The sequence below is a fragment of the Microcaecilia unicolor genome, chromosome 10 (genome assembly GCF_901765095.1).
Source record: "Microcaecilia unicolor chromosome 10, aMicUni1.1, whole genome shotgun sequence".
Taxonomy (NCBI): domain Eukaryota; kingdom Metazoa; phylum Chordata; class Amphibia; order Gymnophiona; family Siphonopidae; genus Microcaecilia; species Microcaecilia unicolor.
Window position 1 is genome coordinate 40,140,961 of NC_044040.1, and position 12,309 is coordinate 40,153,269.

The window sequence follows — 12,309 nt, forward strand, 5'->3', positions numbered from 1 at the left end:
AATAAACTACTGTACTTTCTATATTGAGTGTATAAAATGCTTGCTGGCAGCTGAGCTCTTTCTTTAGTAAGCATGCTGATAAATTTAAGGCCTGATTTGAGGTTAAATTTTTGCTTTAGTAAGTAGATCCCACATAGCAGGTGAGAGAGACCAAACCATGTTATTTACTGTAAACATATTAAAGCCTCGTTTATATCCGAGGTTCCTTTATTTACATCTGCATTGTTTACTGACTAGGACTCATAGTATTGGGCAGAAAATCATTTAAAGATAGTCCGGCAACTGCAGCTCTCACCATTCTAAAAATAAGTATACAGATCTAATGGAACAGCAAAAATAAACTATAAACAGGTAAATGCTTCTTAACAGGCTTCCAGATATTGTCATTCTATTTCACTTATCTCTTAATAAATCATAGACTAAGGGTCAGCAGTGGCAGAATCCCTCTAAAAATGCAGCATCTACTTGTGGACTGCTGGAGTGCCAAGACCATCAAAAGTGGGGGGAAGAGGAGGGATAGAAACTGCCGCCTCAGAGGTAGTTTGAGGAAGGCAGCCTTATGGAGGGGCAATGTGTGTTGTTGACACAGAGCAGGGCCAGGACCAGGAGGGGTCCCTCCATATGGCGAAATGGGGGAAGGCTGATGACCCCTTTTATAGGTCTTTAAAAACGTCTTTAATATTTTAGCTCAGTATGCAACAAGAACTTATCTGTATAGCTGACCTACTACTTATACCCCAATGCAACCCAGGTTTCAAATGAGAATCTTTAAAGGGAATTCACCCAGGGGTCTTTGAAAATGATGCAGTAACCTCGTGTTAGAGCCATGTGCTCAGGCTCAGTGCACAGCTTCCTAGCTTAAGCATAATTCAAAAATTTGCTCCCCAATGCAGTAAACAAATAGCTCGAGCATAACAAAAGTGTGCTAACATGCGATATTACACTGGATGCACGCACAATGGGTCTACGCTATGTTTTGAGCACAAAAAACTGTATCAGAGCTCATCAAATTGCATGTGCATATATCCGCAAGACATATTATACGATGTACATTCTAACATATGTGCATTTTATACAATGTGTGGATATATGTGCATGAAAGCCAGTGAGTGCTGATATCCATTGTCAATAACATTCCAGTACTTTACTCTTTGATCAGCACATTACTCTTCAGCTCTCTCTTTTTTTTTATTATTTTCTTTTTTAACCGTGCCCTTCATGGAAGCCAGAAAAAGAGCATTGGGGCCTTATGCTTGCAGTAAAGGGAAGAAACAAGAGTGAAACCCTCTCTGATGCTACTACTGCAGAAGAATGAGTCCCAAACCTGAATTTATGCCACTGGTTTGAAACGTATACCTGATTTTAGAACAGATTGATTAGTAGTGCATGAAAGGAGGTGAAAAGGCTACAAACTTGCTCCTCAGGAAATACTTGCACAGCAAGGGCTCATACTTTGGGTCAATATAGCTAAACTGTTCAAGTTCTGCTTGTTTAAGGGTTTCACCCAAAAGAATTCCGGCTTTCGTAGCCTGCCTTTTGCTACAGAGAAAACTGAGCAAATTACAACATAACCTGAATTGCTTTAAGCTAGAGATGACAAACTGTGGTCCGCAGGTGCCCAGAAACAGACCTGTTTTTTTTTTTGAGATTTCCACTATGACTATCCAGGAGATACATTTGCCTACATTTGATCCAAGATTAATTTACATAACGCGGCCAACCTGACAACCAAACCTGTTTGCAGTATATGAGAAGTAGAACCTGCTATCCACACCTTAAACAAACAAGCAAGCAGGGTGGGAGTTACCCCAAGCTCCAGCTCTGTAGTTGCACACTTTCTCCCTACTGAAAACCAATGCTGACTTCTGAACTAAGAGCCAAAAATGAGTTTCAACTTGCTATTCCAGTTACAGCATGGTAGTCTACTTCAATCCCCCTGAGGCTAGCAGGGCACTGGATTTGATTGCCACACAAATTGCTGACTGATTCTGCCTTCAATCTGTCACAAGCATATCAATTACAATCCAGGAAGACCCTGTAATTCACCTTAAAACTACATGTAACTCTATTGCAGCACATAGCTTCAGGGCTAGATAACAAGCAAGCTCTACTACCTCTACCAAATGCTTCTAAATTGAGCAAATTAACTGCTGGAAGAGCCAAGGATCAGTATGGTCTCATTAAAACTTAGCCCAAAGAAAAAGAACTACAATAAACGCAATATCACCAATTACAAAATCACTCTTCTCTAGTTGCAGCTATTATTTAAGAACATCTTTTCGTAGCTGAGCCATTACAATGAGTTGCAGACCACGGCTCGCTCCTTCCAGAAACCAGAATGGGTTTTCTAGCTCTAGTCAGTAGGTATCACCAGTGAGCAATGATTGCAGCTATGCATGTTGCTTCTATAGTATCCCTAATCATCCCAGGAACCAAAAGCAAAACCTGTTTCTTTTGCAGAGCACTGCACGTTATGGACATCAAGCCAGCCATCTACTGTAATTTCTAACAACTGACTCTCATTGTAATACAGATCTGCATAATGCTGAGAAAAAGACATTTTCCTCCGGGATCTCCCACTATTCTTACCTGTTTATAAAGAGCATTTCCATATCAAACTGTACTGCATATAATAATTTTACTATTGACGTGTCGTACCCCCTAGACTCTACGCTTAGGGTACTGGCTGTATTAATAGACAGTCACCTCATATTCGAACCTCAGGTTTCCTCAGTAGTGAAAAAATCCATCAGGTCTCTTTGGAAGCTAAGAATCAGATCATATTTTTTGCCAGACATCTTTAGACTGGTAGTTCAATCTTTCGTTTTAACTCAGTTTGATTACTGCAATTCCAACTATGCTAGATGTAAGGATGGTGTCCTAAAAAGACTACAAATGGCCCAAAATACTTGTCCTCAAGGTATTGTGTTTTGATAGAGCCACTCCATTATTATGCAAGCTGCACTAGTTGCCAGTTAAAGCCAGGATTATTTTTTAAATTACGTGTTTTGTCTTTCATATATTATATTGCATGACACCAGATTATATGCATGACACCGGATTATACGCAGCCCTTAATAAGTATTCCCCTACGCAATATAATCCCTGGTTCAAGGGACTACCTTAGACTTCATCTTCCAGACTGCAAGAGAGTGCATTATAAGTCAGTTCACTCCGCTGACTTTAGATATCAGGGTGCTAAGTAGTAGAATTCACTGCCAATGGCAATCAAGGGTCAGCCTGATTACTTGGTATTTCGTAAAAAGACTGAAAACTCTCCTCTTTGAGAGGTTTCCATCCATTGATGGAGTACCTTAGATTGCAACTGGCCATCAATGGTCTATATCTGATATTTTGTTTATGGCTTTGTTGTTTATTTACTCTAGCTACATTGAACTTGAGTATGTTCGGGATAATGCGGAGTATAAATGTCAAAAATAAATAAAACACATGTGCACCTTGGGCCACCTCAAGTTTTACTGAGCAAAGGACTCACTTTTAACCCCAATCTTACTGTAGTGCTATACTCAACTTTCAAATAGTTTCCAGAAAGAATCTGAGTGAGGACATTAAATGCATCATCTATTCTAACAAGTACACAGAGCTGAATAAAAAGTACAAAACCACAGAGAAATTCAGTAAATTCTCAGCTCCTTTGTGTATAAAATGTTTATCTGTTCAAAGTAAAATGAAAGCATAAAACATGCTCAAGAAATTCCAAACACAAGCAAACCGTGTAGGTGCCCATAATATTCTGATGGGTGTCTACATAGTTAGCGTGCACTAATTTTTAGTACGTGCTGAAAAAGCTAGTGCACTTTAGTAAATAGGGCCCCAAATATGTTATTTTTATTTTTTGTTACATTTGTACCCCGCGCTTTCCCACTCATGGCAGGCTCAATGCGGCTTACATGGGGCAATGGAGGGTTAAGTGACTTGCCCAGAGTCACAAGGAGCTGCCTGTGCCTGAAGTGGGAATCGAACTCAGTTCCTCAGGACCAAAGTCCACCACCCAACCACTAGGCCACTCCTCCACTGTTGCTACTATTTGAGATTCTACATGGAATGTTGCTATTCCACTAGCAACATTCCATGTAGAAGTCGGCCCTTGCAGATCACCAATGTGGCCGCGCAGGCTTCTGCTTCTGTGAGTCTGACGTCCTGCACGTACAGACTCACAGAAACAGAAGCCTGCGCAGCCTTCTACATGGAATGTTGCTAGTGGAATAGCAACATTCCATGTAGAATCTCCAATAGTAGCAACATTCCATGTAGAATGTTACATTTGTACCCTGCGCTTTCCCACTCATGGCAGGCTCAATGCGGCTTACATGGGGCAATGGAGGGTTAAGTGACTTGCCCAGAGTCACAAGGAGCTGCCTGTGCCTGAAGTGGGAATCGAACTCAGTTCCTCAGTACCAAAGTCCACCACCCTAACCACTATGTTAGAAAATGAAATCATGTTTCATAGGGAGAAAAACAGTGTGCGCAGTGTGGATTGCTGTTGCTTAAGAGAGAAAAAGAAAGGGAGCATTCGAGGTGCTTGGCGCCTTAGTTTGCAGCAGCTCACCTGTTATAACGGCGGGGATCCCCCAGCCAACAACATAGTAGAACCGCATATGGCCGGAGTTGATGTTCCTCATTTCTGTCAGCATGCGGTAGATGTGAAGCCCTTCCACGAACATCCAGGCAAAGGTGCTCATGTAGAAATAATGCAGGAGGATGGCTATCACTGTGCACACAAACTGGAGGAGACAACAGCACATAATGAAAACTGCCGAGTTGCATATCACAAGATCAATGCCGCTATGAGATTCCAGTATTTTTTTTTCTCCAAAGAAGATATGAACCACCCTGGCTTGCAATAAACATAGAATTATAATCATCAGTATGTTACATCTTCCTTTGGTCTGCTATTTCTGAACTCATTTTTGCAAACAATTTCTGAACACTAGATATTCCGCCTGGACCGATATACTCACATCACCCCTCTCCTCAAATCACTTCACTGGCTTCCGATCAGGTACCGCATACAGTTCAAGCTTCTCCTACTAACCTACAAATGCACTCGACCTGCAGCCCCTCCTTACCTCTCTAGCCTCATCTCCCCTTGCGTTCCTACCCGTAACCTCCGCTCTCAAGACAAATCCCTCCTTTCAGTACCCTTCTCCACCACCGCCAACTCCAGGCTCCGCCCTTTCTGCCTCGCCTCACCCCATGCTTGGAATAAACTCCCTGAGCCCACATGCCAGGCCCCCTCCCTGCCCATCTTCAAATCCTTGCTCAAAGCCCACCTCTTCAATGTTGCCTTTGGCACCTAAGCACTACACCTCTATTCAAGAAATATAGACTGCACCAACTTGTCATTTCGTCCTTTAGATTGCAAGCTCCTTTGAGCAGGGACTGTCCTTTTTGTTAAACTGTACAGTGCTGTGTAACCCTAGTAGCGCTCTAGAAATGTCAAGTAGTAGTAGTAGTAGATATTCAGCTGCTAGTTTCTTCCAGGTACTTTACCTTGCAAATAACCTGTTTAGAACACTTATGGGCACACCATTGTTTCTATCACTGGATGACTAATATTGGCCTGGCTCATTTTCTGAGCTTCCCGTCCCAGTTCCAAACATTATTACTTACGACTGAAGGGAGAGGGTCTGAAGTTGAAGTGCCATAGGCATTCATTATTGTTGCAACCTCATTATTCCCCACTTTCCTCCCTCTATTAACCAGCCAGCAATTATTTTCTTTGGCAGTGGCCCAAGACTGCAACTTGCCTCAGAATATAATATTCATGTATCCCAACCACACTTTTAATTGTGCAATGGCTTGAATTCCTCTCCTTTGAGGGCCATATATGTTATATTTTTGAAAAAGTTATATTAAAATAGAAGCATCTCTACTATGTGTATCACACTGGCCTGAACAGAAAGCAATGTGACATATATTATTACCAATATGGTAGATAATTATGTTTGCATCAAAGTGTTTCTATCATTCCTGTCAACCCTGAGATGCGTATTCCCCTGCCAAACCTGAGCAGGTTGTTGCTTCCTGCTCCACTAGTCCAAATAAGCTATGGTCTTTTCTGCTGAGATTAAGTCAGATCACAGCTTCCTTTCACCAGCTAGGCTGGGCAGGTACATCCTCTCCTGTTGACTCTGTTCTAAGTTGCTGGACTACGGGGAGGGATGGGGTAAGGAAGGGAAGGAAAGATGCTGAACTATTGTGAAGGGAGATGCTGGACTATGGAGTGAGCAGAGGCTAAAGGCCTTGAGCCATAAATGAAAGGGAGGGGGGAAGAGGGAGCATATGGTAAAGATTTTCCTAGGATGTCAGATACAGGACTATAGCATGGGCAGGGGCTTCGAACCACAAATGGAGGGGGGGGGAGTGCATGACTGAAGACTCGCCTAGGCCAGCCCTGAATGCCCAATGTTAGGGAATCATAGTTAACATATGGTTGGACTACAAAATCAAAAGCTTTAGATAATTTACATAAGATCGATCGTCTGTACTAGACAATTGGCCGTCTTCTTACATTCTTCAAATCTGCTAAAATTAGCAGATTACAAATATGCAGCAGTCTTTCCCCTTAGGGGTAATTTTCATATTATCTATGGTGCTTGTGGACATTCTCTTTGAAAATTTAAGGGACTGTAGGAAATACAGCAGCCTATCTGTGCACTTTAAAAATCCCAAACTATGCGGGGTAAAAATTCTCACGGATTTGAAAATGAAGTTCCTAGGCACCTCTTAACCCCACCCTTTTTGGCCCAAGTAAAAGTACGCACACTGTCATACTATGCACATATTTTTATTTGTATTCACAGAGGACAATTTTCAAGTGACATTTTTATGCAGGTACTGATGTGCTGATCTCCAAAAGTCTATTTTCAAAAACATTTACCAGCGAGGGCTGCTCATCTTTAACCTGGCTAAAATTACAGGTAGCGTTCCTAAATGGATGTACTTTTAGTTGTACTAGGAGGCAATGGCAGCATTCTTAAGGAAGTGTTTAGGACGGGGGAGGAAAATACTGGTAATGTGCATCATATGCACAGAAAAGTAGGTGTAAATGTTTGTGGATACTTTGCAGTGTGGTAATTTTCCAAGGGAAACTATGAATATACTTTATTTATTTGTTACATTTGTACCCCACATTTTCCCACCTATTTACAGGCTCAATGTGGCTTACATAGTACCGTCAAGGCGTTCGCCAAGTCAGTTGATAACAAATACAAGGTTATATTGTGGTTGAATGAGGTAGATGTGTAACAGGCACTATGAGGGTCAAAGGGAGTGAACATTGTATGTTGTCCAGTACAGTCATTGGTTTTGCTGTGTTGCTGGGTGTGGGGATTTACGATGGGTCAGTAGGGTAAACCTTTTTGAAGAGGTTGGTTTTTAGTGATTTCCTGAAGTTTAGGTGGTCATGGATTGTTTTCACGGCTTTTGGGAGTCCATTCCACAGTTGTGCGCTTATGTAGGAGAAGAAAGATGCGTAAGTTGTTTTGTATTTAAGTCTTTTACAATTTGGGTAATGTAGGTTTAGGTATGATCGTGATGATCCGATTCTATTTCTGGTTGGTAGATCTATGAGATCTGTCATGTATCCTGGGACTACGCTGTACATTATTTTCTGGACCAAAGTGCAGATTTTGAAGATGATCATCCGTTCTTTGATTGGGAGCCAATGCAGGCCATCATTGATTTCATTGGTTATTTCTGTTAAGTTATGTCTGAAGGGGATGTAGATTGTAACGTCATCTGCATAGATGAACGGGTTGAGGCCTCGATTGGATAGGGACTTTGCCAGTGGGATCATCATTATGTTGAAGAGTATTGGTGATAGTGGTGATCCTTGAGGTACTCTGCAGGCTGCTTTCCACGGTGGTGAGATGTTTGAGTTTGATTTTACTTGGTATGTTTTGGTGGTTAGGAAACCCTTGATCCAGTTAAGTACATTTCCATCAATCCCAAAGTGGCTAAGGAGTCTTATTAGTATATTGTGGTTTACCATGTTGAATGCGCTTGACATGTCGAATTGGAGAAGTATACTTTTACCTGTGGCTATTTCCTGCTTGAATTTGGCCAAGACTGTGACTAGGACAGTTTCAGTGCTATGGTGGGGGTGGAATTTTGATTGAGAGTCGTGTAGTAATGAGAACTTGTCCACATATTCCGTAATCTGTTTGGTCACCAAGCTTTCCATCAGTTTGACTACTAATGGGATAGACACAACTGGGCGATAATTGGTGAGATCGTTTGTGTTTTTCTCAGTGTCTTTTGGGAATTGGAATTGGGGTGAGTAGGATGTTGCCATATTCCTTGGGGAAGAGACCTTGTTGTAACATGAAGTTTAGGTGGGATGTGAGGTCTGCTATGAAACAGCCGGGGGCAGATTTGAGTAGGTGACTGGGGCATATATCCAGTTTGCAATGGGTGTTGGCAAACCTATGAGTCGCTTGTGTAACTGATTCAGTGGTGAGGGGGGGGTGGGGGTAAACGTTGACCAGATACGGTCAGCTGGGTATCCATCAGGGATTAGGTCCAGGTCATTGAAGTTTTTGATGTTGGTGTTGTGCTGAGGAAGTGTATTGCATAATTTTATTATTTTTTCATTAAAGTAGTTAGCAAGTTTGTCTGCGGATGGGATATCTGTGTTGGTAGTGGTGATAGGGGTGGCGTCTAGAAATTTATTTACGAGTTGAAATAGTTTCTTCAGGTCTTTGTAATCCAGTCCTATGTTAGTTTTGTAGTAGGACCTCTTGGCTTGTCTTATTGCATATGTGTATTTTCTGTGTACTTGTTTCCATGCATTGAGTGTATATTCATCTTTTATTTTTTTCCATGCTCGTTCAATTTTCCTGGTTTGTGTTTTGAGTTTTTTAATTCGTCATTGAACCATGGTATCGAGTTTTGCCTTCTTGATATTCTTGTCTTTAGAAGTGTTATTTCGTTTAATACGCTTCTGCATCTATTCTCCCAGTGATTGAGATAGTGTATGGATCCATTCGTGTTGTCCATTCGTTGTCATATATCGGTTGCCAGAATACTTGTGGGTCTATTTGCCCTTTCATTTTGAAAATCTGTACAAACTCTGTGGATGCAAAGTACTGGTGGACTTTGCACTTGAACAGGGTGTACTAGCAATTACCCCCTCTATTATTTATTCATTTATTTTTTTAATAAGTATTGTGCTACATTCACTAATGCCCAGGGAAGCAATGACTTAAAGATCTCAATACATATTCTTTGGAAGAAAGGTAGGAGATGGGAGAGAGGCATTTAAATACCTATGCAGCATAAATGCACGGGAGGTGAGTCTCTTTCAATTGAAAGGAAGCTCTTGAACGAGGGGACATAGGATGAAGATGAAAAGGGATACACTCAGAAATAGCCTAGGAAATACTTCTTCATGGAAAGGATGGTGAATTCATGGAATGGCCTCCAGGTGGAAGTGGTGGAGACAAAAAACAATATCTGAATGCAAGAGAGTGTGGGACAAATACATAGGATCTCTAAGGGAGTGATTGGGAGAGTAGATGGGCAGACTAGATTGGCTGTATGGTCTTTATCTGCCTACATTTTTCTATGTATTTGGGTTCATCATTCCTGAAAGCATGACTTCAGGAAAAAAAATCTTTGTTTACACACACCTTTTATTTTATGAGCATTTCAGGTTAAGAGGAACATACAATGCAGAAGACATTTATTTTCCTTATCGTAAAAGTAATTCTTTCTGATACCTCTCTATTTTTCTCCTACTCTTGTTTCAGATATGAATTAAAACTCAAGCTTCTGGTCTTTTTGTTCTAAGAGGAGGTAGAGGGATAATAAATCATTTCTGTCAATGAGTAATTCCTGGGGGATTAGTACCTCTCCCTGAAACTGTATTGTTAGCTTTACAGAAACTGCTGAGAGTAGGCCAAGAGCCAACCACATTTGAACAGTATGGGCGCCAACATTCTTCCCCTTTCTCAGGTGTACCAGTGCATGACCTGTTGGGCAGTCTGTCACTGCAGTTGTGTGCATGAATACTTACTTGACATGCACACAATGTATACAGAGTGTCCTGCTAGGAAAACTTGCTGCACAGAAGCACTGCAAACCTACTTTTGCAAAACTGCAGAATGGATTATATGCACGGGAAGGGAGAGGAATCAGTTACAAATTACTGATTACAAGGTATAAAGAGAAATCTGTTACAGATTACCAATGATTTGGCAAAAACAATTTAGAACAAGAGAACAAAGACTGCAGTGTGGAAACAGTTATGGAAGGTAAACACTGTCTGAGGCAGATTATTTATTGTTTGGCATGAATTCAGAAGGTGCATTGTGGTCAGTGAACCATTAAATCAGAAGGGCAGCAAAGAAGCAATTTGTAATGGACTTTACATGCATAGAATCATACAGCTGTAAATTCTGGAATACTCTACCGCAATCTGATTGAAATTTGTATGTTCTGCCTAGAGATGTAAAATTTTCAGATATTTTGATACGATTAGAAAAATAAAGGAAATTTTGATAAAATCTGAAATGTGCTTAATGGGCCAATTTTAGTTGGTATGGTAACCATTCTAAGTTAAGCACTGGCGCCAGCACATTGACCGTAATATCCATATATCGAGTGATGTTACCTATACAGACGAGGCAATGAATATATGTACTACTTGTTTAGTTTTGTCAAGCTAAATTAAAGGGGAGGGGGGAGTTATTAAGGTACACTACCGTTAAAATGTGTTACTTTACCGTTAACCTCAGTTATTAGTAACTAGGTCTCATTGCATAAAATGGAACCTCCCCTACCCCAGTCCAGAAATATATGGCCATTCAGGTATTTGGTTCAATACCATCTCTATATAAAAAAAAAAAAAATACACAGTCAAGTTACACTTTTCTTTTAAATACTAGCCCAAATGTTTAAATGTTTATAATGTTTAGTCTTACTGTTTTCAAGAATCAAAATGAACTATGTACAGCACAGTTAGCACAGAAGATTTTTTACTAAACTAATACAAAACTAAGGCATTTCATAAGTGTACTAAACAGTTACTGCAAATATATCTAGTGTTAGCGATTGATGTGCAAGCTGCTGCAACCTCAGATCTGAACATGTCTGAGATTTTGGCAGTTGAAATTAGGGAGTTGATCTGAAAATAAAAACTATCAGCACTGTAGAAAATTAAAGGTAATTTATAATCTGAAATTAGGTACAGTTTTCCTGAGGCAGGATTACCTAGATTGAAAACAAAGAAGAAACATTTCCTGAGCCCTCTAATAGCAACCACAATACTTTGCTCAGGATTGAGATTGTAATCCTTATATAATAATTCTCACCTCCAACGTTCTGACGCTGCCTGGGACCGTGGCTCCCTCGGATGTGGTCTGCTACGTGCGGTAGATAATACTGGCGTCATACATTCCTTCAAGTATGCTTGCTTTCCCTTCTCTTCGCTCTGACTCTGGTCCCGCCCTTGCGCAAACAGGAAATGAGGGCGGGACCAGAGTCAGAGCGAAGAGAAGGAAAGGCAGTAGACTCGCTGAATCTGTTCGCTCTTCAATGTTGCTGACAGGACACCGGTAAGAGAGGGGGAGAGGGGGGTTGGCGATTTTAGGGGGGGGGGGGACTGGCACTCGGAGGGAGGACAGAGCGAAGGAGAATGACAGAGGGAGGGAGGGAGGGGGCCTGCAACTCGGAGGGAGAACAGAGTGGAGAGTGACGGAGGGAGGAAGCCAGGGAAAACGGAGGGGAGGAAAGGGGGCCATGGGACTTGGGGGGGACAGAGGGAGAGCGCAAGGGGGGGGGGGGGAGGAAAACCTTGCTAGCGCCCATTTCCTTTCATACCGAAATGGGCCTTTTTTACTAGTTATCTAATATTTTCCATTATCTTTCTTCTTATTACAGTTATTAGCAAGCATTTTGAGAGAATAATGAGTAGGTAACAATAATATTTTAAAAGCATGTCTTGAAATGCATTTCAGGCATCATTCTCAAAAATTCAAAGGAATTTTATTTCTATTTTTTCACATCTGGCCTCGGGAGATAAATGGTAGCTCCTCGCCACACTTTTTGTGACTTCTAAAAATATTTTGTAGGCTTTCACATCTTCTCTAACTGGAAGAGGACATGGATTACACATTTGACTCAGTCAGATCATAGACCTAGCACCGCTCTGGGCTTGTGTTGAAAGGATGTTTGTGTTGAAATGCTTTGTTGTGCGGTTTACCACGTGTTACGTAGAAAGGCTTTGCAAATAGTGCAGAATCCTGCTGCACGGTTGATTATTAAGACTAGCAGGTTTGATCA

At 41.2% G+C, this 12,309-nt stretch overlaps 1 protein-coding gene across 1 annotated transcript in view; it reads right to left on the reverse strand.

Annotated features, from left to right (window-relative positions):
* Window positions 1–12,309, reverse strand: part of CELSR1 (cadherin EGF LAG seven-pass G-type receptor 1) — a 329,426-nt gene that overhangs the window by 34,059 nt on the left and 283,058 nt on the right. The window contains 1 exon segment of the mRNA XM_030217205.1: window positions 4,571–4,745. Coding sequence (XP_030073065.1) covers window positions 4,571–4,745 — 175 coding nt within the window.